The 27805-nt window shown below is 45.2% G+C and overlaps 1 protein-coding gene across 1 annotated transcript in view; it reads left to right on the top strand.

Moving 5' to 3' along the window:
• Window positions 1-25530, top strand: part of YIPF1 (Yip1 domain family member 1) — a 38448-nt gene extending 12918 nt beyond the window's left edge. The window contains exons 5-9 of the mRNA XM_034641272.1: window positions 3167-3283; window positions 6828-6994; window positions 7345-7527; window positions 12110-12205; window positions 25002-25530. Of these exons, the coding sequence (XP_034497163.1) occupies window positions 3167-3283; window positions 6828-6994; window positions 7345-7527; window positions 12110-12193 (551 nt within the window). The 3' untranslated portion in view covers window positions 12194-12205; window positions 25002-25530. The remainder of the gene's footprint in view (window positions 1-3166; window positions 3284-6827; window positions 6995-7344; window positions 7528-12109; window positions 12206-25001) is intronic.
• Window positions 25531-27805: the final 2275 nt, after the last annotated feature.

Raw genomic sequence — 27805 nt, 5'->3', positions numbered from 1 at the left:
TTATGGGATTGAGCCCCACATCAGGCTCCTCTGCTATGAGCCTGCCTTCTTCCTCTCCCACTGCCCCTGCTTGTGTTCCCTCTCTCTCTGGCTGTCTCTATCTCTGTCAAATAAATAAATAAAATCTTTAAAAAAAAAATTCAGAGGTGAACTTACTATAAAGGCCTGGAGGAATCGGCAGCAATCCATGTAGATATCTAAGGGAAAGGCGTCTAAAGCCGTGGGCACAGCCAGCACAAAGGCCCTGAGGCAGGAACTTGCTCCGTATGCTCAGAGAGCAGCAGAGACCAGCATGACTGGGCCAGAGGGAAGAAGGAGACCTAGTAGATGAGGTCAGAGAGACAACGTGGAGGGGTAAGTTGTGTAGGGTCTTGGCCACAGTGAGGACTTCAGTCTTGACTTGAGTGCGAAGCCATTGGAGGGTTTAAGCACAGGAGTGACATACACTTAAGGCAGATCTTCGGAAACATTGATACAGATAGTTGTCAAGAATGTGCTCAGCAGTGGAGACTTTGGTATGTCTGGTGGGGATGTAAGTGGTATGCGAATGGGAGCCATTTGAAGATGCTCAGACCCTACCACTTAGCAGATCCACTCCTAGATGTATGGTCTTAGAGAAATGGACAAATACAAAAGAAGACATAGAAGAAAATTATTCACTGCAGCAGTAGTGCTTCTGATAGCAAATATTTAGAAGCAACCACAGATTCATCATCAGAGGAGAGAAGTGAATCGCGGTGTGTTCATACTCAGAATCTGTGGCTTTTAAGAATGAATGAGATCGACAAGCATCAATGTGGGTAAGTCTCAGAACAGAGATAAATGAGAAAAAGTATGTCGTAGAAGGATGTGAGTAGTATGACCCCATTAGAAAGACTTAAAAAGTAGCACTATGGGTCCACCAGTGTTTGTGTTATATCATTCTTTGTACTTTCCTGTATGTCAGAAATATTTCATAATATAAAAAGGCATAATGCAGGGGGCGCCTGGGTGGCACAGCAGTTAAGCGTCTGCCTTCAGCTCAGGGCATGATCCTGGCGTTATGGGATCGAGCCCCACGTCAGGCTCCTCCACTATGAGCCTGCTTCTTCCTCTCCCACTCCCCCTGCTTGTGTTCCCTCTCTTGCTGGCTGCCTCTATCTCTGTCAAATAAATAAAATCTTTAAAAAAATAAAATAAAAATAAAAAGGCATAATGCAAACTAAATTAAGGCTCCTTCCCCCTCCACCCCGTAATAAGAGTAGGAATTTGGCAGGAAAGAGGGAGCGAGAAGACGTCTAAATGTGGCAGGTCCTGGGATGCGTGGGTGGTTGTGTGTCTCTCCGAGCTTCCTGTGTGCCCACAGGCACAGGACACAGTCACAGTGTCTGCTGTGCATCATGATGTCCCCAGCACCCAGCCCAGGGTCTAGAAGACAGTGCGTTCTTACAAGTAATGAACAATAGGGTATGATGTTTCTGCTTTCTAGTTATAGGAACTACAGTATGCTTGGATGGTCTCAGCCCATTGACCACACATGGTCAGTTTCGTTCATTTGTTCAACACAGCTTTGGGGGATTTTTTAAATTGTTGAATTGTAGGAGGTGTTTTGGTCTTGTTTGTTTGTTGCGTCTTTTGTTTGGTCGGTACTCAGAATAATACAGTGAGCAAGATTTAGTCTGGTAGCAGGGAGCTTGCTGGCTAGTAAGTCAGCAGCAATTTGTGGAAAGCCACTGTTGGTGACTCTTTGGAGTATCCCAGTGGATTGCTTGTGCTCCCTTTCCCACCTTCAGAAACCAGCCTGGCTTGGAGAAGTGCTAACCCATTTCTGCCAGGCATCTCCCACAGCACAGTAATTTTCTGAATTTTGTGATATGTCAGGGTACCTGTAGGTATTCCCAAAGGTGTTGCAAAATATTGGTGAAATTGAAAAATTAAATTCCTAAGATTTATTAGAAATGTCTCAATTTAAAAATTCTGTTTGTTCTGCATAGCACTTTATCTGGTTAGGGAGAAACAAAGGTGGCGTTCATGAAATCAAGTGAAATAGTGATAGGGATTTGCAAAGCACGGTGTACTCATTCACTCAGTGGGCTATTTGATAACCACTAAAAAAAGAATGAGCTGATTTTTATGAATAGCTGTGGTAGAATCTCTAGGATATAATAAAGTGAAAATAGTTCAGAGCAAGATGTATAGATATATATAGATATATATATATGTTATCATTTATGTAAACACACACCAAATATGCATTTGTTTATAGGTAGATAGAAATCTCTGGCAGGATTCGCCAGAAACGGTTTGTGGTGGCAAGCGCTGGGGAGGAGAAATGCCTAGAGCTAGGGAACAGAGAGAGAGGGGAGTTTATTTTTCCCTAGATTCCCTTTTATACATTTTGAACACTGAACTGTGTGCATGTATAACTTTTTCATTAAAAAAACAAAGCCTTGGGGCGCCTGGGTGGCACAGCGGTTAAGCGTCTGCCTTCGGCTCAGGGCGTGATCCCGGCATTGTGGGATCGAGCCACATCAGGCTCCTCCGCTATGAGCCTGCTTCTTCCTCTCCCACTCCCCCTGCTTGTGTTCCCTCTCTCGCTGGCTGTCTCTATCTCTGTCAAATAAATAAAATCTTTAAAAACAAACAAACAAACAAAAAAAAACAAAGCCTTAAACACAGAGTACGTGCACACACACAACCATGATGAACTGGTAGATGAAAGGAACTCTTCCCTACAGTGTTCTGCTCGACCTGCTCTTCTATTTAGACTGCAGAAGGGCCTGCCCGGTTTATTTTTCTCTGCATTAATTAACATTTGGCACTTAGATAAGGGAAGTAACCTTTGCTTCCTGTATCCCGATGGCAAAGATTTAGCAAAATGTCCATGATTTTTTGGATGATCCTCTAATAAAAGAAGCTGTAAACAAATTAGTGTCTTTATTTACTTAATTGTGGAAGGTGTTTTGGCCTTTTCATTCAGTCTCCCCTGTCTTCAATGCACCTAATTGCTGAGTTGCGTGTTTGACCTTTAAAAAAAGAAAATTCCCATTAAATGTGTATTGATTGCATCTAAAATTCATTTTCCCTTGCTTACACGAATAGGGCGGGGGAGAGAAGAAATTACTCTGTAAGCGTCCAGAAGCTGGTGCTTCATTTTCATGACTGAATTTTCTGGTTTTCTTTGCAGGCCCCTTTTGGATATGTGCCACACTGGTCTTTGCCATAGCGATTAGTGGGAATCTTTCCAACTTCTTAATCCATCTGGGAGAGAAGACATACCATTATGTGCCCGAATTCCGAAAAGGTTGGTGAATAGCTTGACTTATTTGGAATGCTTTCAATTTGTAACCATGAGTCCCTTTTACTGAGCCCTTGGGCCCCTGTCTCTAGGTGCTGCAGCCCTGGCTTTTTGTATTTAAGGATTCAAACATACTTACCATCTCAGAATTACCACCCATCTATGTAAATCTACATAATCTATTTTATTGTGGTAAAATACACATACCATCATAGTTACCATTTTAACTCTTCAAGTATACCATTCAGTGGCTTTGAGTACATGCACAGTATTATGAATCCACATATCTTTTGGAAAGCTGGAAGGCAAGGCCAAATAGCAATTGGAATTTATCCAAAGAAAAATGTGCAAAGTTAGTAAAAAACAGTGTGCATGAAAGTCTCCATTGTAGCATTATTTCTATCATCCAGATGTTGGAAACAATAGGGGCATTGTTATTTAAGTCATGGTGACTCAACTAGCTGGGTCGGTAGCCACTAATTATGAAGCACTTAGAACAATGTGGAAAACCGATAATCCAAAATTATGCCTGTGCTGTTAGCAACTTTGTTCCAGAGGAGTCTGCAAATGGTCAGGGTCTCGAAGGGAGAATGTAGAAAGGAGTTTGTCCTAGTGATGGGCTTGTGGATGACATTGTTTTAAAACTTCCTTTCTTGTGGCAGTATTGGATAATTATACAAACAAAAAGCAACAAACGGCTTTTTAGGGACTAGGCAGATGACAGCCACCCCCCAAATGAGGAAGTTTAGCTTTGTAGGAGATTGACGTGTGCCACTTCCTCCGTTCTCTCCTTCCCTCCCCCCACCCCTCTGCCTGCCTGCTGTCCTGTGGAGAGGCTGTAGATAGACCAGCTGAGAGCACAGTCCCTGGAACTAGGTCACTGGCTTCAAGTTACAGTTCCACCACTCATTAGCTTCCACGTGTTGGGTAAATTAGTTTCTTCTCTCTTGGCCTCAGATTCCTTATCAGTGAAATGGGCATAATAATACCAATATTATTGGGCTATTGTGAGAATAAAGCATTGATGTGTGTAAAGAGGTTGGAATAATGCCTTATACAAGAAAGAGTTCCTACACATGTACACATGTGTGTGTGTAGAGAGATACGTAGTTACCTCTTTGTGTGTGTGTCTCCATGTATCCTTCCTTCTACCCTCCAGGCCCATTTACATGGAGTCAGACCTGGATTCAGTTACAGCCCCATTTGTCAAATGACTCTGGTTTGAGTTTAACTCAATAAATGTTATTCATGAGATATAGACCCTGCCTTCAAGTTGTTCAATGGTTAAGTAAAGAAAGACAGGTAAATGAACATTGTTGTAATGGGATATATTAATTTCTGTATCAGAGGTATGTGTAGGTGTGCTGATAGAAGAGTGAATGACCCTGCCTGAGGGTCTGGAAGCTCAGGAGGTTTTTATCTTTGCTTACCCTCCTTGGCTGGGCAGTATAAGGGAGTCATGATATGAATGTACCAGTAGGATAGTCGTTGACTCTATCAATAAACATTTTTCCATTTTTTAAAAGATTTATTTATTTATGGGGGGAGGGGCAGAGGGAGAGAATCTTTAAGCAGACTCCCCATTGAGCACAGAGCCGACATGGGGCTCAATCCCATGATCCATGAGATCACGACCTGAGCCGAAACCAAGAGTCGGGTGCCCAACCAACTGAGCCACCCAGGCTCCCCTAAACATTTTTCCATTTTATGTAAAGTATACATCCACAAAGTCGGATCCTGCTTACACCACTTGTTAATTATTTGACCTTGACCAGACCACTTAGCTTCTCTGGTCCTGTTTCCTCATCTCTAAAATGAAGATGTAGATTATGTGAAATAATGTATTTACATATCAGTTAATAATATAAAAGGCTAATTCTTTTTTTTTTTTTAAGATTTTTTATTTATTTATTTGATAGAGAGACAGCCAGCGAGAGAGGGAACACAAGCAGGGGGAGTGGGAGAGGAAGAAGCGGGCTCCCAGTGAAGGAGCCTGATGTGGGGCTTGATCCCAGGACCCTGAGATCACGCCCTGAGCTGAAGGCAGATGCTTAACGACTGAGCCACCCAGGCGCCCCTAAAAGGCTAATTCTTGACTGAGCATTTATTATTTATCAATCAGTGTTCTAAGTATATTTGTTTTAACTCATTTATTCTCTTAGTAGTGTTAAAAGGTAGTATACTATGTTTATTCCCATTTTACAGATGAGGAAACTAAGGCAGGAAAGTTAAGTAATTCACTACTCAGGGTTACTTAGCTACAAGTGGCAGAGTTAGTTTAGAACCCATGGGGTCCGCATGTGGAGCCTGTGCCCTTGACTTGCACAGCGTTTCCTCTCAATAAAGCACTCAGTGTAATGCCTGGCACCTAGTGGATGGCGTAGGCATAGAGGTCGTTTTCTTCCTCTTCCTTTAGTTATCCGAAAAAAAAGAAAAAAGGCAGTATATCAGCAGAATTACATTTGGCTTAATGAGGGAGTTCCCAATGTGAAAACACTCCTCTGGGAGCTAAAAATGTTTGGGCCAATCATATGTCTTAACCAGAGTCTGACTACGATCGCTTGGGGTGCTTTTGTCCTTGCCAAGAGTGCATCAGCTACCGATTTTCCTAGGAAGGCCTGGTGCCACGGGCTTAGCCACACTTACTGGTCCTCCGCTCCAGAAGAGGGAAAGTGAAGGCTCTGGAGCATGGTGCTACTGGAGGAGGAGGAGGAAGGGACAGTAAAATACTGAACGTTGCTGTTCTGAGGAGCCGCTACATGGCATTTCCAGCACAGACACAGAATTATTTCATGAAGAAAGCAAAAGTGAGGAACATTTTGAGCAATTCATCGATGAACTGAAACTCCCTATTTCAGGGACAGAAGGCACTCTAAATAGCATGCAGAGCCAGTTAATCTGTACCCAGGGCATCTTAATAAATTTGCTCAAGAAATCAGCATCAGGGGCGCCTGGGTGGCACAGCGGTTAAGCGTCTGCCTTCGGCTCAGGGCGTGATCCGGTGTTATGGGATCGAGCCCCACATCAGGCTCCTCCGCTGGGAGCCTGCTTCTTCCTCTCCCACTCCCCCTGCTTGTGTTCCCTCTCTTGCTGGCTGTCTCTATCTCGGTCAAATAAATAAATAAAATCTTTAAAAAAAAAAAAGAAAGAAATCAGCATCAGCTCTTGTTAGATGAGGAAAGGGGGTGTGTTCGACTAGGGGATAGTTGACTTTCCTTTGATCGAAATGCTTGGTATGTTTAAACACTTGTAGTGAGGCCCTCTGAAGTCTTTCAGTTGCATAATGCAGTTATTTAATACTGTCGATTGTTCGTTATTAAACAAGTTATAAAAGCTGTGTGAGAGATCACGGGTCATCACCACAAGGACAGTGCTGAAGATTTGTCAATTCAGGACCGTCCTCGGGTGCCTGCTCTGTCCCAGGTACTGTGTCACGCATAGTAAGACACGATCCCATGACCCGGCGAAGCAGGTGGGCATGAGAAGTGCTCTGATAGTAATTAAGGGCATGGTTACATGGGGATTACCACCTTTGTCCTGTCATCCTCAGTGTCCATAGCGGCCACCATCATCTATGCCTATGCCTGGCTGGTCCCTCTCGCACTCTGGGGTTTCCTCATGTGGAGAAACAGCAAAGTTGTGAACATCGTTTCCTATTCGTTTTTGGAGACCGTGTGCGTCTATGGGTACTCGCTCTTCATTTATATCCCCACAGCAGTAAGTACCACGCTCACGCTGAGCGAAGTCCTGGGCTTGTCGAAAATTCAGCCGGCGACACCATTTCTAGCCCAACACTGATGGGCACCTGAAAGATACCCTTTGAATGTAGAAGTCCAGCAGGAAGGGGGATAGGGAGCCAAGTGCCTTTGCTGGACCTCCAGCCCCTCGTTCTGAAAACGTTCCCCTCAGTCTGCACGCTGGGGTGTTTCTCCAGGCTGGCCTGAGAAGCCAGAGTGGCAGGGGGTGCCCAGCTGCTAATGGGCTCCGGGGACTTTATAAATACGGGTGCATGGAATGAACAAACAGATGCCCCCAATAAAGCCTTCCTCTCCCTCCTTTTCTCTCAGGTACTGTGGATTATCCCCCAGAAGGCTGTTCGTTGGATTCTGGTCGTGATCGCCCTGGGGATCTCAGGCTCTGTCTTGGCAATGACGTTTTGGCCAGCTGTTCGTGAGGATAACCGGCGCATCGCTTTGGCCACAATTGTGACAATTGTGTTGCTTCACACGCTGCTTTCTGTGGGCTGCTTGGTAATGGTCTCATTCCTGTGATCTTCCTGTGTGCTTTGGATACAAATGCTGAAAGACCTCAAGCTGTCATTCACAATGATTTTTTTAAAACTGGCTCCATAGAATCAATGTTGTTTTATTTTATTTTATTTTTTAAAAGATTTTATTTATTTATTCAATAGAGATAGAGACAGCCAGTGAGAGAGGGAACACAAGCAGGGGGAGTGGGAGAGGAAGAAGCAGGCTCCCAGCGGAGGAGCCTGATGTGGGGCTCGATCCCATAACACTGGGATCACGCCCTGAGCGGAAGGCAGACGCTTAACCGCTGTGCCACCCAGGTGCCCCAGATAGACTCTCCTACATGAGAAGTGGTAATTTTATGAGAATTTGATGGTAATCTCTGGCTTTACCTAATTTCTGAAATTTGGTTAAGATTCGGAGTCTGGCCAGAGGAAGTAGAGCTGGATGAGTGTCTATAATAGGTTGGGGTGCGGGATGAAGGGGAGCTCTGCCTTTGGATGTCTTTGCTGGTTTTCTGCACATACCTAGAAGGAGTTTTGAAATTTAAAGTTTCATAGGTGGAAAGCACGAGGATGAAGTCAAATTAGGAAAGGAGAGATATTTTTAAGGTGAATAACATTTAAGAGTCTTTGAGTTCATGTATTTGGGTATCTTTTAAAGGAGAGCACGTCCTTTTGAGTTGGACAGCCCAGATCGGAGACCAGCTCTGTCACTCACTGGCTGTGTGAGCTTGGCCATGGTACCTAACTTCTCTGAATTTGAACATCTCAATCTGTAATGTGGGCGTAGTATTTCTTGCCACATAGGGCTGATCTGAGGATAAAATAAAATAGTACCTATCAAATATTTAATGTAGAACTTGTCCCATAGATGCCCATAAATTAGGTCCCTTTCCCTTGATCCTAAGGAGACATGATTTTCTATCTTCTGTGTATATTGTACACAAAAATTGCTGTTCCATGGCCTTAACAGGCCTGATGCATGTGTCCAAGAATGTTAAGGTCGCTGATGAAGGAAAGGACGTGCGCACGGGAAGATATCTGCGTCACAAATATCCAGACCCTTGGTCAGGTTTTACAGCTGTGGGAGTAAATATTTCTTTGGGCACCACTTGATCTATAATATTTTTGTGTGGACAGCCTGGGTCATTCTTAAGATCCTGATACTTGACCATTGAACAAGTCTCATAAAAAGTGCCAGGTTCTGAGACACAGAGCTGGTTAACACGCTATGCACGTGTCTGAGCTTTCAATTCTTGAGACCTCCAGAGGACTGTTGGTTTGACTCACAGCAGAGTGACACCGATAATTTCTGGCACTTGGAGCCCCTGGGCCGATCCCTTGTAATGCTGCTGCGACCTTCCTGGACCCTTCTGTCTGCTGAGGAAGAATCTTCTTTCTCACTGTAGCCCTCTCACTGGTGTTCCCCATGTCTCCCTTGAGTTTTCTTCCCTGTGCACCTAGTTGAGGCGTTAATGGAGAGAAGGAGGCAGGAATAAGTGCTGCCTTGTTCAGTTGTGTAAAGAATTGCGAGGAGCACGGCCATCAGACTTTGGAGCAGGGAGGAGGGTGGTGGTGGTAAGAGTGTTATTAAGAACCTATTTCATTAGGTTCACATGGCAGACTCTTCGACCTCCTATGCCTGTTGCTCCCTTTTGGGAAAATGACACTGACATTGGGACTTACCTGCCCACCTTGCTGCTCAGGAACTTGCTGGAAGAGAGCCATTATAGGGAAGCAGAAAGAGCACTGCACTGGGCTTAGCACTGCGAGCTTAGGCGAGCGCCCTCTTTCTCGGAAACTTGGCTTCCTCCTGTGTCACGGAGATTCATATCTTGTGGGCTTTTGGGAGCCTCACTGAGATGGCTGTGAGAGCCCTTCATACACTGTGAAGGGTTCTTCAGATGTAGAGAAGTTACTAGAAGAGCCCCGTGTCATCTGAAGCTGCCAGGCCCCTCTGCTGCTCATTCCTCCTGAGTGCCCCAGGAAGATCAGTCTGAGGCCACACAACTCGAAAGACAGGGTCCTTTCATGGGTGCCTCTTGCTGGCATCTTCCCGCCTCTCTCCAGAATGTCTTTCCCGTCATATACCTGGTTGGGAAGTTGGAGGAGGCAGGAGAGAAGGCCTTGCCTGGTTCAGTCGTAAGGGACTCTGGGAAGCCGGGCACGTTGGATAGTGGAGCAGGGAGGGAATTGCAGGTGTAGGACCCCTTCTTGGAGGGGAGGCAAAGTTTTCTCCTCCTCAAAGAAGGGAACTATTCTATGATCAGGTGTTTAGCCAGGGGCCCTCTGTGCCTGGGGTTTTGTTCTCCACACCAGAGATGGCCTCCTCTGTCCTCTTCTGGAGATGTGCAGTGCAAGAGGCTGAAGCAGAGGTGAGCAGATGGGGGTCTGGTCCCAGCTCCCCCACCCCTGCTTTGGATATTTTCCTTCTCTGGACCCCACCTCCTCACTTAGAAAATGGAGCCGAAGGAGCATCTTTACTTTTGTAAGAATTGAGTGTTACATACAACATGAACAACGCAAACTGTACAAATGCAGGACATTATTTTTATTGGAAGGGCAGGGAGAAGAATTGGGAGCGGAGGGGCACCGGCTGACCCAGACAGCTTGGCTTCCCGCTCTGCCCTGGGGAGCATGGATTGCCGTTTTTGCCTCCATGTTCTGAAGTGTATGCCCGCCCTCTACCTGCTGAGGGCCCATCGCTGCTTGCGGCTGTACACTAAGTTGGTCGTGGGACAGTCCTGGCGGGGGTGACTAAGAAAGCCCCAGAGAGCGTGTCCTTGGCCGGCGTGTTTGAGACGGACAGGCGTGCGTTTGCAGGGGTTACTGCTGATAGATCTTCCTTGCCCTCACTCTCTGCCAGGTGACACTCCTGGCCCGACTTCTAGAAAGCCTGATGGTTCATCCTGGCGCCTCCACGGTGATTGGATCTAGACTGGGTGTAGGATAGGTGTCACATTGCAGGCCGCCCCACAGAAGAGAAGAACATAGACTTTGGAGCCGGACATATCTGGATTGAAACCCTAGCTCAGACACAGGGTTGTGTAGCCTTGGGAAAATCTCTATCTGTTTGAGCCCCCACTTGCTCATCATTAAAATGGGGATAACATTGCCTGTTATTAACGATCAAGCATGTGCCTGGTGTGCAGTAGGCACTCCCCAAATAGTAACTGTGCTTGTTACTAAGTATTTGTGGCATTAATGAACTAATGAGTCATAGAATTATAGTTGCCCATAGAGACAATTTTTTCTAATTTGTTCATTTTACACATTAGAAAACTGAGACTCGGGTGGAGTGACTTGTCCAAAGTTACAGTGTGAGTTACTAGCAAAGCCAAGTTTAGACCCTGCCTCTTGGCTCATTCCATGTGATGAGGGCCTCCTCCAGGAGCCTGGAAGAAAGGCACAATTCCTGCACCACGAGGGGCCTTTGTGGCTCTGTGCACAATCGAGATAGCTGGAGGGGCCCAAGACTGGCAGCACGACCCCTGTTCCCCCACCCCCCTTAAGTTAGGAACCATTCTTTCCCTATCTCGGAAAGCAGGTGCTAGAACGGGCCCTGGGAAGAAGGCTTTTAGAGCTAACAGGATTGCTTTGGGAACGTGACAAGCTAGGGGGGCTCCACAGCTAGAAACTTGGGAAGAGTTCACCTAGGGGTGTTGGGGAAAGCTCCAGTGTGTTGTCTTGGTGCCCCCTTCTGGCTGATAGAGAGTAGAGCTGGTGAAATGGTTCTTGACTTGGCTTTTTGTCCTTTAACCTTCCTCATGCCCTGACTCCAAGGGGGAGTTACAAGTGTCAGTGAACCCTGACTTATTAAGGGATTCCCCTTACTTTGAACAACTTAGGTATTTTCCTGGGCTGAAGTCATGATTCTCAGACCTTGAAACAGGTGGGAAGATCCTCCTTGGTTTTTTCCCCTCTTCACCCCCTCCTGATTTTTGACAGTGAAATTGTAGATGGGGAGTGGAAGCATTTATTAGACCTTTCGTTTCCAAGCTGGAGAATTATGAGGTCAGGCCTGCCTGGCCCTTTCTTGTGAAGGTCTTTACCAAGAGCCAGCTGGTTTAGCAGCAATCTGTTATAGCTCAGTTCCTTAAGTATGGCTTGTTTACGTAGTGGGCCAGGCCCTGAGTGAGAGGCTGGTGGCACAGGGACGGAAGGATACAGGCTTTGCCCTGGAGGAGAGACTGGGTAATGTCGCAATGAAGAGCCTGACCCTTGGAGTCAGAAAGACCCGACTCTACCCCTCACTAGCCATGTGCACTGAATGAATGACAGCCTCTCTGAGCCTCAGTTTCTCATTTCTCAAATGAGGATAATAATAGCAGCCTTACGGGGTTCTCGTGCAGATTAAGTCATGTGGAGGAAGTGGCCAGTAAACGGTGGCTACATTTAAAAACTCATATTCGAGTTAAGTGAGATGGACAGATACAGAGTCAGTTGTAGTTCCGTGGGATGACAAGTGTGGCAGAAGGAAACGTAGGGGCCACGAGAGCCCAGAAATACTCTTAGCATGGAGTCTAGAATACGCAGCAGACCATTGTGTTTTAACTCCCGTCATGGGTTTCCTTTTCCTGCAGGCATACTTTTTCGATGCGCCCGAGATGGACCATCTCCCAGCAGCTACCGTTGCTCCAAACCAAACAGTTGCAGCAGCCAAGTAGCTAGAGAGGAAAGTAAGAGATTATATTTTTATTACGTTTTTTGCGGTTTGGTACAGTAAAAAGGGGCGAGTGCATCACTTCCGGTGCTGTTAGCATCAAGAACCGAGAGCCAGACCGTGTCGTCTTTCCGTACGGTTCACTATGGCGTTTGTGCGCGAGCATGTCTGTATCTGTGCGGCCCTCCAACCGAAGCCCTCAACTGTGAAATCCACGTGGTCCTGGCTTGATAGATGTGGGAGATGTGAGCTCTCAGCTTCTTCGTTAGAGGAGCTCCTGCCTTTTGGACCCCGCATCCCCTCGCCTCCGCTCTCTGTCCCCTTCCCGGGAGCACAGTATGGCTTTGTTCTCTTTGGTGACAGTCCTGGTGGTTTTTCTAGTTTCCCTGTGACTTCTCCACCAGGCCTCAGACCCTGAGTGTGACTTCTCTTGAATTACTCGTAGGATTCTGCAGAGCCGACAAATTCTCATGCCTGGTTTGCTCTCTGGCCCTTCGGATGATTCTGTCTCAGTGGTTGGCTCAGTAGGTTAGCGTACGGAAGAAGAGCCACTTCCTACATGGCTCATTCCTTGCCTCCCTGTTCCAGTTCCTCAGTGTACCGGGGCTTGCCATTGCCAGAACACGTATGCCTTTGCACTGGCTGTTCCAGATGTCTGAAGTGGTCTTTCTCCCAGCAGCCATCACTTACCCCGTGATCCTGTTACACCTTGTATTATACATCACTGTCAATGGTGCTGGAAATTCTTCACTGTTTGTGTGGCCATCTGCATATTTGTTTGTTCATTCACTGATTCATTTGTCCTCCGTGGACTGGTTTGCCTCTTCAGTTCGATGCAGCAACATGAGGACAGGAAATGGGTATTACCCTGCATCTTCATTGCTCACTGCAAGGCCTGTGTATAGGGGGCGCTCAGTAAAATGTCTGGGGAGTGAATGAACGAAGTCACACTCTGCACATGATCTCCCTGTAGTCTGTTTTGTAATCACAGGGTGACCTTCTCCTTTCCCAGAGCAACAGGGTGTGGTGCAAAGACCCCAGGGCCTTTAGAGTCAAGTAGAACTAAAATGAAATCCTGGCCCCGGCACGTACTAGCAGTGCACGTGGGGCAAGGAGCTTACTGTCTCTGAGCCTCAGCCAGTGTAATTGTGGAAGAAGGATGATACAACCCATACTATAAGACTGTAGTGAAGATTAGAGATCATGTTTACAAAAGCTCCTGGCTTGTGGTTAAGGTGCTCAGTGACAGAATCAAGGCTATTGCCCCTCTGAGCGTGGGTCCATATTTGTGTTGAAATTTGGTGGTTCTCACTGACTTTACCTTGACCCTTTGTTTCTTTTTTGTAAAACCAAAGAGATTTTTCCCTCTTAGTTGAGGAATTTGGGTTGCAGGCCTTGCAAGTTGACAAGATGTGGTTGGTCAAACAAAGACACTTCTGGTGGTCTTCTTGGTAAGACGGTTGCCCTGGCCAGTGTAATGCCTACGGGGCTATTATGAATGTCACGGCCTACCCTCCCCTCTTCCTCTCTTCACGTGGGGATGTGATGTTAGAATCAAAGGTCAGAACCCTTGGAGACAGGATGGGCTTCCCTCCCCTTTTTACCATAAGGAAACCAAGGTCAAGAAAGAACAGTGCCTTGTCCAAGGCCATCCCAGAGTTTTGTGACAAACTAACATGTGTATATCACATTCTGTTCTACAAGATACTTTCTAGATCACTCTCTCTTTGTCCATGTTACCAGCCTTGTTGATCTCATTTTATAGATAAGGAAGCTGGACTTAAGAAGTCTGAGTTGACTAAGATTACCTACCTCTTAGAAGCAGAGCTGGACTCAAACCCAGGTATTCTGGAGCCAATTCTCAAGGTTTTTCCACTTTCCCACTTTTAAGGCTGATGTTCTTTTTACCGCTAGAATTTGCCGGCTCCCACTGCTGGCCGTTGGCCTCTTTTTTGGAGCCCTCCTTTGCTGTTCTAGAGATGCTTCAGTTCAGAGTATCCATACTTAACCTCTCAGTTAAGAATTTGAGGGCTATATTAATGGTCTATTGCTAGCACCTGAACTCAAACCCAGCACCTTGAACTCTACCCATTTCTTAGTTCAGTTTCTGTGGGTCAGGAGTCTGGGCATAGCTTAACTGGGTTCTCTCCTTCAGGTTCTCTTAGAAGCCTGCACTCAAAGTGTTGGCCTGGGCTGAGGTCTCCTCTGAAAGCTGGGCTGGGGAAGGATCTTCCTCTGAGCTCACCAGCTTGTTGGCAGGATTCATGTCCTTGTGGCCTGTTAGATCGAGGGCGCTCCTTTCTAATTGTCAGCTGGAAGCTGTCCCCAGTTCCTTGCCACATGGGATGGCTGATTTCATCAAAGCCGTAGAAGATAATGGACAGACATTGCTTAAGAAGACAGAAGATACGTAACATAAAGTAACCATGGAAATGATATCTCTCAGTTTTCCTGTATTCTTTTGATTAGATGCAAGTTACAAGTCTTGCCCACAGTCAGGGGGAGGGCACAAGTACGTGGAGTCAGGGATCATTGGAGGGCATTTTTATTTTATTTTATTTTTCAGCTTTATTAAGGTATCATTAACAAAGAAAAATTGTAAGATGCTTGAAGTTACGTTGTGGTGATTTGATATATGTGTACATTGTGTGGAGACCATTTTGCAGTCTCTGCACCAGCACACACCCTAGTAGTATGTGGGTATTGGAAGTGTTTACATATTCTGTTGTCAGTCCATATAGTAACTATTAAAGCTTAATTTCTTATTTTTTGATGAAAAATAAATGTTAATAGAAGTTCTAAAATTTGTCTTCCATTACCTGGGTCGTTTTTACAGCCCAGTGCCTTAGAGTGAGCATGTGGTAGCTTGTTTGCCTTATGGCTTGATTGTCGTCTATACTTGTTCAGCTCCTCTTGCAGATGGATTTCATCGGCTGTTAGCAGAGAAGGCCCGGGGGGCAAGCTGGGCCTCTTCCTGAGATTGAGGTCCACGGGAAAGCGATTGAGTCTGATTGGACTTGAACTCCCCAGTGCTTGGCCTAATGCCTGCCTGGCACAGACAGAGCGAGTGCTCAGTTAACATTGGGTGGTTGGAGGTGAAGATGAAGGCAAGAGGGGGATGTGGGCTTTTATCAGAGGTGTCTTGGCTCACAGAGCCCTCATTTACTTTCTCGCTCAGCGTTTACTTGAGGCTGTTCTGTGGCCTCCATGGTCCAGGCAATGGGGACCTAGAAAGTCAAATATAATCTGCCTCGGGGAGCCTTGGTCCATGGGTAACACAGCTAAATAGATCATAAACAGACTGTGTTCTTAAAGAAGTGCCCTACCCGAATTGTGAATTGATGAGCACGGTGGGAGCACAGAAGCAGTGACTCATTTGGCCTGAGGGAGGGCTTCATAGAAGGGGTCTTGTTTGAGCTGGGCCCTGAAGGTTGAGCAGAAGCCATCAATTACCTGTTTTTCTGAAGCGAGTAGTCAGCTTCCCATGGCATTTGGGAAGGTGAAGTCATAGGTTGCTCATTGGAACACAGTGATGTGATGTGGGCTCACATCACAGAGAACAAGAAAATCTGAGCCCGCTGGAGGACAGAGGTAGAGACCACAATGGCAGCAGTTGCTTGGGTCTCTCTTGGCCAAGAATACCCGACATCAACCTGGTGAGGGGCCCTTTCAGCCTGCTCCCATGTTAGGACTCGAGTTCCTTCCTTACATTTTGTTATGAAGGCTCCGGGCCAATGTCCCAGGTGCTCTAAACCTTCAGACAATCAGAAGCTGGTGCTTGAGAAAAGCCTGGTCCTTAGGGCCTTTGCAGACCTCCCATCCAGATTTATATAGATTTGACACCTTAGGGCTTTGCTTAGATCTATAAACTTGGGTATCAGCATCTCCATTTGGGTGTCAAGTCTCCAAATGAGATAGTGATGAACAGTTTCTTTGGCGCTTCTGTGGCAGAAGCATCAATTGCTTTGCAATGAGAGGGCTGTCCAGAGCCCCAGGCCCTGCAGATTTATGAGCTGCCTGTGCCTTCTACTGTAATCTCTAGACTCCCAGCTTTCACTGAAAACGAATGGCTTCTAATCTCGCGGATAACGTTCTTCATGTAAATCTGCACATTGGAGGGCTTAGCCTGGCATGGATTACTGGGAGAACATTCACCGCCTCTCTCCCTGGAAACTCAGGATCATAGAGGAGCCTCCAATGACTTGTGTTGAGGGAAACTACCCCTATATAAATCATTGAAATATTATAGAGAATATCTGGCTTTCTTCTCCCCTCCTTTCTTTTCCTTTTTAAAAATTAACTTAACACCTGAGGGCCAGTGCCATTTCTTCTCTGAGCCAAGACCCTGGGGAAGCCTAGAAACTGTACCTTGGGAGTCTTTAGCTTGTGGGATGGAGTATCTGAAAGATGGCATTCATATGTGGGCTGCCTTCCCAGGAGCGGTGACAAGTGGGTCTGTCTGGAGGACGGTAGCCAGCAGGTAATTATACTGCAGTGTGATAGGGGTTTAATAAGAGATGAGCAAAGGGCTTTAGGAGATACCTTTGTAATTAAAAAATCCTCCTGATTTGATACACAGGGTTTATGTGCAATTATCCTTTCACTCACTCATATTAAGAGTGTTCATTTTATAAGCCAAAGCTACAAACCCTTTTACTACATTTATACACATCAGTTCTTTTATTCTGAAATCAGTTTTAACTCAGTACTGTAAACCTCTTTAACACGACATCCAGACTGTGTGACTTTCCACCATGGCTAACACTGTTTTCCACCAGCCCCTTCCTCTTGTCCACACCATGTCTGAGATGTCCCTGCCCAGAGCATCTAGTTTCAGCTTCTGTGCTGTTTCTCTGTCAATTTTCTTCTTGGTTCTCTGTCTTTGAAGTCAATTGAGAGAACCTGGGTTGGAGAGTGGGTCAGCACAGTAACTCTTTTTTTTTTTAAGAGTTTATTTATTTATTTATTTGAGAGAGAGAGAGCACAAGCAGGGGGAGCACCAAAGGGAGAAGCAGACTCCCCACTGAGCAGGGAGCCCGATGCGGGGCTTGATCCCAGGACCCTGGGCTCATGACCTGAGCTGAAGGTGGATGCTTAACCGACTGAGCCACCCAGGCGCCCAACACAGTAGCTTTTTATTCTTCTTTAAACTTATTTAGTGGAAAGTTTTTACACATGGGCAAAAGTAGAGTGAATGGTATAATGAGTCTCCACGTACCCTTTGCTTACTTTGCACAGTTGTCAACTCAAGGCCAACTTTATTTCATCCGTATACCCGTCTATTCCCCCATATTATTTTGAAGCACATCTAAGACATCCTATTATTTGATCCATAAATACTTAAATTCTGGATCTGTAAAAGACACTTTTAAAAACATAACCATAATACCATAGTCACATCTAAAAAAAATTATAACTCCTTAATACAGGCATACCTCGTTTTATTGAGCTTTGCTCACTGCACTTCACAGATACTGTGTTTTGGACAAATTGAAGGTCTGTGGTAGCCCTGTGTCGAGCCAAATCTGTCGGCACCGTTTTCCCAAAAGCGCTCGCTCACTTTGTGTCTCTCTGTCACATTTTGGTAATTCTTGCAGTATATTCAACTTTTTCATTATTTTTATGTTTGTTATGGTGATCTGTGATCACTGATCTTTGGTGTTACTATTGTAATTATTCTAGGGCGCTACAGTCTGCACCCATATAAGATGGTAAACTTAATCAATAAAGGTTATGTGTGTTCTGATTGCTCTACTGACCGGCCATTCCCCTATCTCACTCCCTCTCCTTGGGCTTCCCTATTTAAAACATCATAATACTGAAATTAGGCCAATTGATAACCCAACAATGACCTCTTGAGTATTCAAATAAGAAGAGTCGCACATCTCTCACTTTAATGAAAAGCTAGAAATGACTAAGTTTAGTGAGGAAGGCATGTCGAAAGCCAAGACAGATTGAAAGCTAGGCCTCTTGCACCAAATCACCAAGTTGTGAAAGCAAAGGAAAGGTTCTGGAAGGAAATTAAGAGCGCTACTCCAGTGCACACACGAATGATCAGAAAGTAAAACAGCCTCACTGCTGACATGGAAATAGTTTGAGTGTCTGGATAGAAGATCAGATCAGCCACAACATCCTCTTAAGCCAAAGCCTGGCCCAGAGCAAGGCCCGAGCTCTCCTCCGTTCTGTGGAGGTGGAGACAGGTGAGGAGGCCGCAGAAGGAAAGTTGGATGCAGCAGAGGTGGGTTGGTGAGGTTTAGGGAAAGAAGCCGTCTCCGTAACACAGAAGCACGAGGTGAAGCAGCCAGCGCCGGTGTAGACGCTGCAGCAGGTGATCCGGAAGCTCTGACTCAGATCATTCGTGAGGGTGGCTGCGCTCAACAGCGGATTTCCAGTGTAGACGGAACAGCCTTCTGTTGGAAGAAGATGCCGTCTAGGACTTCTGTAGCTACAGAGGAGAAGTCAGTGCCTGGCTTCAGAGCCTCAAAGGTAGGCTGACTCTCTTGTGAGGGGTGAATGCAGCTGGTGACTTCAAGTTGGAGCCAGTGCTCATTTACCATTCATAAAACCCCGGGAACCCTCAAGAATTATGCTGAATCTATACTTCCTGTACGCTCTAAACGGAACAACAAAGCCTGGATGACAGCACATCTGTTTACAACATAATTTACTGAATATTTTAAGCCCCCCATTGAGACCTGCTCAGAAAAAAAGATTCCTTTCAAAATGTTACTCGTCATTGACAACACATCTGGTCACCCAGGAGCTCTGATGGAGATGGACAATGAGATGAATGTTCTCATTGAGCCCGCTAACACAGCATCCATTCTGCGGCCCATGGATCAAGGAGTCATTTTGACTTTCAAGATGTATTATTTAAGAAATACATTTCATAAGGCTCTTGCTGCTATAGTGATTCCTCTGGTGAATCTGGGCAAAGTAAAGTAAAAACCTTCTGGAAAGGATTTGCCATTCTAGAAGAATATTCGTGATTCATGACAAGAGGTCAAAATATCATCATTAACCGGAGTTTGGAAAAAGTTGGTTCCAGCCCTCATGGGCAACTTAGAAGGGGTTCAAGACTTCAGGGGAGGAAGTGACTGCAGATGGGGTGGAAGGAACAAGAGAACTAGAAGTGGAGGCTGAAGGGGGGACCGGGTGGCCGTCATCCCAGGATAAAACTTGAGCGGGTGCAGAGTTGCTTCTTACGGATGAACAAAGAAGGTGGTTTCTTTTTTTTTTTTTTTAAGATTTTATTTATTTATTTGACAGAGACGGAGACAGCCAGCGAGAGAGGGAACACAAGCAGGGGGAGTGGGGGAGGAAGAAGCAGGCTCATAGCGGAGGAGCCTGATGTGGGGCTCGATCCCACAACACCAGGATCACGCCGTGAGCCGAAGGCAGATGCCCAACCGCTGTGCCACCCAGGCGCCCCAAGAAGGTGGTTTCTTGAAATAGAATCTACTCCTGGTGAAGATGTTGTGAAGACTGTTGAAACGACAATAAACGGTTTGCAATATCACAGAAACTTCATTGATAAAGCAGCAGCAAGGAGGATTGACTCCAATTTTGAAAGAAGTTCTACTGTGGGTAAAATGCTATCAAATGGCATCATATGCTACAGAGAAATTATTTGTGAAAATAATCAATCCACGTGTCAAACCTCATTGCCATTTTATCAGAAATTGCCGCAGCCACTCCAGCCTTGGGCACCCACCAGTCTGATCAGTCGGCAGCCATCGGCATTGAGGCAAGACCCTCCCCCAGTAAAAAGATTATGACTCTCTGGAAGCTTGTATGATGCTCGACATTTTTTAGCAATAAAGTATTCTTTAATTAAAGTATGTACATTTTGGGATGCCTGGGTGGCTCAGTCGGTTAAGCGTCTGCCTTCAGCTCAGATCATGATCCCAGGGTCGTGGGATTGAGTCCCGCACTGGGCTCCTTGCTCAGCAGGGAGCCTGCTTCTCCCTCCGCCCCTCCCCCTGTTCATGCTCTCTTGCACTCTCTGACAAATAAATAAATAAAATCTTTTTTTAAGTATGTACATTTTCTAGACATAATGCTGTCGCACACTTAGTAGACTACAGTAGAGTGTGAACATAACTTTTATATACCCTGGCAAACCAAAAAGTTCATTTGATTCACCTTATTGTGGTATCCACTTTATCGCCGTGGTCTGGAATGTCTCCACCTTCTCTCTGACGCATCATATATACTTCAGTGTTGGAATTTCATCTTGCAGTTTGTTGATGTATCTCTTAAATGTGTTTTAAATGATAGATTCCCACTCCATTCCCCCTCTCTCTTTCTCTTTACCATGTATTTGTTGAAGAGTTCTTTATCCTATAGCTTCTCACTGTCTGGATTTTGCTGATTGTATGTCTATGGTAGTGTTTATCATGTTCTCTGCCTTTGTTTTCTGTAAACTGGTGGTTTTGTCTAAAGGCTTGATCAGATTCGGCATCCGTGGGTTCGTTGGTTTTGGCAAGACTACTTGGTAAGTGGTGTTAAATGCTTTCAGCCATAAACTCATGATGTGTAATTATCTCTTACTTTTTGATATTAAAAGTAATTAAGCCATGCCTACATCTGTTAAATCATTAGGGGTTTCAAAATGGTGATGTTTCAGTTCTATCTTTGCTTCTTTGTTTATTAATTAGAATACTTCTTTCATAAAAACTTCCCTTTATCTACTATTTGGCTATCCAGTGATATAGTTTCTGTAGAAAAGCAGGATAAATGATTCTTTTCCCTTTTTTCCACCTGTTTTCAAAATAGTAGTTGGTTCACTAGCACTGCAACAATGACCAGTTCGTTTCAGCCATCACAAGTCTTATGCTTACCAATACTCAAATCGTCCCTTCTTTGGCTAATGGGAACCTCTTCAAATTGGCCTGAGTCCTGCTGCCACATCCCCAAGAGTCTCTGATAACTGTCTTGTTATCTGTTACAACAAAATTTTCCGGGCTTTTCCAGGCTCATTTTGAACGTTTCCTGTCCCAGGCCCAGACTGAGTCATTTCTCGAAGGAGTCTTGGTTCTGTTCAGTGGGGAGATAGTAATACCAGGTCACAGTATGGGTGCTCATTGCCTTTGGCTTGGCTTTTGTTTACAGGCCTTTTCACTGTTCAGAGTCAGGAAATACAGGTGTTGTGTGGCTGATTCGTTTTTTAAAGGAGATACGTTGTGAGGTCATACTCATACTTTCAATTCTTACTTAGCACTACAGAGTTTTTCTAAATTGCTTTTATCTTATATCTCCTTTCTCACCTATTGAGGATCTCACTTTTCAACAATACCAGCAGTGGTAGAATTGGACTAGCACATAAGCACTTAATTGTTTTATCCCGGCACTCACAACAGTCCAATAATAACAGCAGCAGCACTCCCATTAATTACTGGAAATATTGCTTTAAAATCTTTTAAGGCTTTTTTTTTTTTTAAAGGTTTTTAAGTTTTGGAATTCCCTTCCCTGGCTTGTCTACTTGGAAGCCCACTATTTATTCTTCAGGATCCACTGCAGATAGCCTGTCCTTGGGGAAATTTAGATTACTTACTTGTCTGTGCTTTCCTATAGCCCTTTGTATGTTCCTCTGTTAGGGCAATTCTCTTATTCACTGTGACATAGACTGAGAATTCCTAGACAGTGGAGATTTATTGACCAGTATACCTGCAGCATGCAGCAGGCTTTGGGGAAAGCTTGATTTTGCACAAGTGACAGTTGATACACACGTCACATGCACACATGCTCCGTTCGTTTGCCAGGTTACTTAAGCACTTTTTACTTGTTCATTCATTGAGGGCCTACCCTTTGCTACTCTTTGCGGGGTGACTGGGGTGAACAATGGAGATAGGTCCTTACCCTCCCAGATTTTACTCCCTGATTTTCTGTCTCAGGCATCAGACAGACCAGAAGGCCCTGCTAAATTAAAGAAAGAATCCTAACCTGGGGAACTTCGGATTGGAACACCCCCGATCAAGCTCGGATGCAGGGCTGCCGCCATGAAGAGGGCACAGGGGAGGCCTGGGTTGCAGTGTGGCCACCCAAGGTGGGGAACCAGAAGTGGCTAGGAGTTGGGTCATAGGTGGGGAGGAGGCGAGGGAGCTCTGGCTGGTGGTGGCATTATGGACCAGGTCTGGCACAAAGGGCAGTATCAACTTTCTTGCCACCCTCCAGTCTAAGCCCCAGGAATCCCCAGCCTCTGTCTTACAAGCTACCTACTACAAGTTGGCAGCAGGACAAGGGAAATTTTCTGTCTTCAATCCCGTCTCTAGTCTTGACATTAATTTGGAACAGACAGCTAGAGAGATGAGAGAAAAAGAACATGTTTATGAAAATAAAATCTTTAGTGCCTGCCCTGTGGGCTCATTTGTCCCTACCTTTATTTAGCATTTCAGAAGCCCGAGCTAATGTTTTTTTTTTAATGATTTTTTATTATATTATGTTAGTCACCATACAGTACATACCCGGTTTCCGATGTAAAGTTCGATGATTCATTAGTTGAATCATTAACACCCAGTGCACCATGCGATACGTGCCCTCCTTACTACCCATCACCGGTCTATCCCATTCCCCCACCCCCCTCCCCTCTGAAGCCCTCAGTGTGTTTCTCAGAGTCCATAGTCTCTCATGTTTCATTCCCCCTTCTGATTACCGCCCCCTTTCTTTATCCCTTTCTTCCCCTACTGATCATCCTAGTTCTTATGTTCCATAGATGAGAGAAATCATATGATAATTGTCTTTCTCTGCTTGACTTATTTCACTTAGCATTATCTCCTCCAGTGCCGTCCATGTTGCAGCAAATGTTGAGAATTCGTTCTTTCTGATAGCTGAGTAATATTCCATTGTATATATGGACCACAACTTCTTAATCCAGTCATCTGTTGAAGGGCATCTCGGCTCCTTCCACGACTTAGCTATTGTGGACAATGCTGCTATGAACATTGGGTGCAATATGGCCCTTCTCTTCACTACGTCTGTATCTTTGGGGTAAACACCCAGTAGTGCAATGGCTGGATCATAGGGTAGCTCAATTTTTAACTTTTTAAGGGACCTCCACACTGTTTTCCAGAGTGGCTGTACCAACTTGCATTCCCACCAACAATGTAGGAGGGATCCCCTTTCTCCACATCCTCTCCAACAATTGTTGTTTCTTGCCTTGTCTGTTTTTGCCATTCTAACTGGCGTAAGGTGGTATCTCAGTGTGGTTTTGATTTGAATTTCCCTGATGGCTAAGGATTTTGAACATTTTTTCATGAGCTAATGTTTACCAGAAGGCCAGGCAGGACTTTAAGTTCTTCCAGTCCCACAAATCACAGCATTCACACTTCTCCAACCACTTTTCACAGATACATTGTTGACATTTCCTTTTTCTAGAGCTGGGACATTGAGGGAGATACCCCTGCCTCAGCCCCACAATCCTAGTTGTGATCCTGCCCCTGATGGTAGTAGGAGGCCTGGCACGTTCTCTTAGGTTGAAGGCCATTTATTAGGAAATGGCCTCTCTGCCACATTTCTTAATCCCTGCCCTGGATTTAACTATATCTCTAACACCTCTTTCCAAATTCCCATCTATTGCACATCCCCAACTAAGTGTACCAACAGATAATTCCAATTCATTATGTTCAAAACTAAACTCATCTCCCCCACAACCAGATCCTCCTTATATTTTCCTGTTTCCGTGAATGGCACTACCATCCATGCTGCCCCTGACTTCAGACTAGGTTAGATTCTTTATTATACTGTCTCACGGTGCTCACAATTATAATTACATAGGTAGTATGTTATGTATTCATTTACCTTGTAGTTTCCACTGCCAGACTGTAACTTTATTGAGAGTTGGGACCATGGGTGCCTTATTCATCACTGCCCCCAGTGTCTAACACATCTGTTGAGTGAGTCGTTAATCACTGTTTGTTGGATTAATTAAGAAATCCATCCGGTCACCCCAGAAGGCTCATCATCAATGTAGAATCCTCCTTCTTACCTTCATTATCTTATCTATCAGTACGACTTGTCTATTCTACCCCTGAAATATTTCTCAGATCTGTCCTATCAGTACTATGCCTGGTGTCAGGATCTAATCAGTTCACATTCAGACTGTGATAATAACTTGATGGGTTTCTCTATCTCTTTTATTTTCCTTCTTCCAATCCATCCTATGCATAGCCAAAGTGGTTTTTGAAAAATTATAAAACTGTGTCACTCCTCTGCTTAAGGACTTTCTTTTCTTTCTTTTTTTTCTTTTTCTTTTTTGCTTTTTTTCATTTTCTTTCTTTCTCCTTTTTCTTTCTTTCCTTCCTTCCTTCCTTCCTTCCTTCCTTCCTTCCTTCCTTCCTTCCTTCCTTCCTTTCTTGCCTCTGATTGTCTAAAAGACAAAATCTAAATTCCCTGGATTGCCAGGATCAATCCCTAATCTGTTTGTCCTGCTTCGCATCCTGCCATTGTCCCCTGCATAACCTGTTTCAACAACCACAAACGGCTCTCTCATTCTCAAATCTTAATATGTCCCTCCGTATTTACTCTCTTCCTCCTCTAGCACCTAACACAGCTCTTACAAAGAAGAGAGAGAAAGAAGGATGGGTGAAGGTAGCTTTGGGATCTGGCAGAGAAAAATCACGGGTTTCCAAAGAAAGAGAGGAAGACTTTAAAGAATGTCACCTCGCCTCCGATAATAATTCTTCTTGGAGCTGGTACATCAGGGCTCAGGGCTGTCTGGTGTTGAAGCGATACCTCTAAACATACAAACCCCGCCCCGCAGTTTAGATCCTTTCTCGGGGGGGGGGTTCTAAGTTACTCTTTTTGTTTTTCAGTTCTCTTTTCTGTTTTTGGAGTGTGGTTCTTTTGGACACGGTATCTACTGCAGGAAGGCGGAATGACCAGGCCAGCAGGAAAACTGATGGAACGGTTCCCCACTCTGGCAGCTGTACGGTGCCACACTGAAGTCTAATCACCTAATTTAACAAACAGTAATTAAACGTCATTCAGTCCGTGTGTCTTTCAGCTCTTCTTTCTCACCCGTCAGTTATCGTTGGAACTACACACCGCCTCACAACAAAATACAGGGGAACGTGGTAGGTGTGCCTGCCATTTGCCTCTCGCTGTCCTGTGACGCCCTTAATACATGAAATGGATCCATCCTAACATCTGATGACTTTCTTCTGGATTGTACACAGATGTTCCTCTAAGGTGATCCTCGTCTCTCCAACTGCTTGCCGTCCTAAACTGGCCAAACTGTATGAACTTTGGTTTGGATTCACTGGGAGCCTGGACATTGTCTGTGCTGACTCGACACTGGGCAGCCGAACCTAAATGTTGCAGAATAAATACCTCCTAAATGTCTGTCTGCATGTTATGACTTTGATCTCGAGTTCTTCCTTGATGTTTTATCTGTAGCGTGCTGGAAGCTGCTGAGAATCTTGATTTATTTAATGGGCTAGCTGTTGGGGTATGGGGGTTAAAATGGACATTGGAATTTTTCACCCTGTAAGTATGGAACAGAGGGTTGAAAGAACATGCTCGCTTATAGCCTATTTTGATGCAGAGATTTGAGAAAAAAATTTTAGGGCACTTTGAGTGCCTCCTCAAGGTGGCCTGACTCCAGGCTGACGTGCCTTAAAGGGAGAAACCAGTGACACCTCAAAGATGCTTTGTTATACTTTTTATTCAGAATGGGAGGCTGAGCTTCTGCCAGGTCAGGATTGCTGATCCCCTACTGTGTCTGTTGTCCTCTTCAGGCAGGGAATGTCCAGTGTATTTCTGAGACAGTTACAAAGACACATGGGGAGACTTAAAAGGCTGATCCCACCGGTAAAGGAAGAGGTGCACAAATTCAGGCTACCGTGAGCTGAAGGTCATGTTGGCAAACCTCCCATCAAATGCAGAGTATCCAACCGGCCCATTAATTTACTTAACAAATATAGGTTGTGCACCTACTAAGTCCTGATCAGCATTCTCGGTGGTGTGGCCGGAGCAGTGAACGGAACAGATCAGGTCCCTGGTCCCCTGGATCCTACAGTCGCACAATCACTGCTGGGGGGTTGCCGGCCTCAGCCTCTGCAAGGCTGCCGTCTCCTGAACAGCTCCTTGTGTCACATCTCTGCAACGTTTGCTCCTTGGTCCAAGCTCTACTCCTGGGCCTCTCAGATCTAGTCTGAGCTCTCTTCCCTGTGTTGACTTCCGATGTTTGAAAACAGCTGTTCTGCGTGCCCTGAGTCTTCTCCAGCTAAGTGTTTCTTTTGTCCTCAAGGACTCTTCAGAGAACTTGGTGTCTGTACCTTCCAGTCAGCCTCTGAGCTGGTACCCGGGTGCGCATTCATTAATACTTAGCTCCTGCTGCCCAAGGCAGTGATTGTGACACATGTGGGTCCTGTGAGTGCCGTGTGCAGGCCCTCTGCAACCTCCCCTTCCTATCTCTCACTGAAAGTGGCAGGATTTTTCTCCAATAAAGAATAGAAGGATACCATGAAATGATAAATATATATATTAGCCTCTGCTACGGTTTCTGACAGAGCTGCTAAGAGCCTTACTATTTCCTGGGTGATAAGAGTGTCTGACAGAGCTCCCAAATCTCTTGGAATTTCCTGGGTAGTGGAGCATTTCTTGTTTTTTTCTAATGAGGTGACTCTAGGGGGGCTCTGGTTGGGGCTGGTCACCAGGTAGACCAAGCCATGATTAGAGGCTTGGAACTTTCAGCCCCACTCCCCATTCTCTGTAGAGAGGTGAGGGGCTGGCAGTGGAGGTAATAATCAATCAGGCCTATATGTTGAAGTCTCCATAAAAATTCCAAAAGAACAGGGTGTGGAGAGCTTCCAGGTTGGTGAATACTTCCACCTGCCGGGAGGGTGGGGCACCCCCAACTCCAAGAGAGACAGAAGCTCCTGCACCTGGGACCCTTCCAGACCTTGCCCCATGTATCTCTCCACCTGGCCGTTCATTTAAACATCCTTTGTAATAAATCAACAATAGTGAGTAAACTGTCTTTCTGGGTTCTGGGAGCAAATTATCAAACCCAGGGAGGGGGCTGTGGGAGCCTTTAATTTGTAGCCAAGTTGGACAGAAATTATGGGTCACCTGGGACCCACTACTTGCAGTTGACATCTGAAGCAGGGGTGGCTGTCTTGGGGGGTTGTGCCCTTACCCTTTGGGTTCTGCACTACGTTCAGGCAGTTAGTGTCAGACTTGCTTTGTGTGGAAGATCCACATATCCAGTCACAGAAGTGTCGTGTTAAAGTGAGGGAAGGCAGTGAGATTTTCCTCAGGCACATATAAATATCTGTGTTTGATGGGGAATTTAGTTACTACTTAGTACTTATGGTGTGACTGGTAAAGTTTTTCCCCAAAAAATGTTCAGAGACTCTTTAATACAGTGGTCAGGATTTAATTTTTAAGTAAGGATTTTAGACACAACCAGCATCATAAATTAGTATCATCATCTTACAAAAAGAGAGGACATTATAATATCAAATAATCTGGAAGGACATAATGTCAGTACTGAAAACTGGAATAAGTTTAGCTTTCTGGAAAAAGCTAAATTTTTTTCTCACCCACCAAGGACCAGTGAAAATTTCATGAACCAACCAGCACCACCTTTTGGGAGCCCCCATTCTTGGGACCC

This window comes from Ailuropoda melanoleuca, chromosome 2 (genome assembly GCF_002007445.2).
Source record: "Ailuropoda melanoleuca isolate Jingjing chromosome 2, ASM200744v2, whole genome shotgun sequence".
Classification (NCBI taxonomy): Eukaryota; Metazoa; Chordata; class Mammalia; order Carnivora; family Ursidae; genus Ailuropoda; species Ailuropoda melanoleuca.
This window is presented reverse-complemented; position numbering and strand designations above follow the sequence as displayed.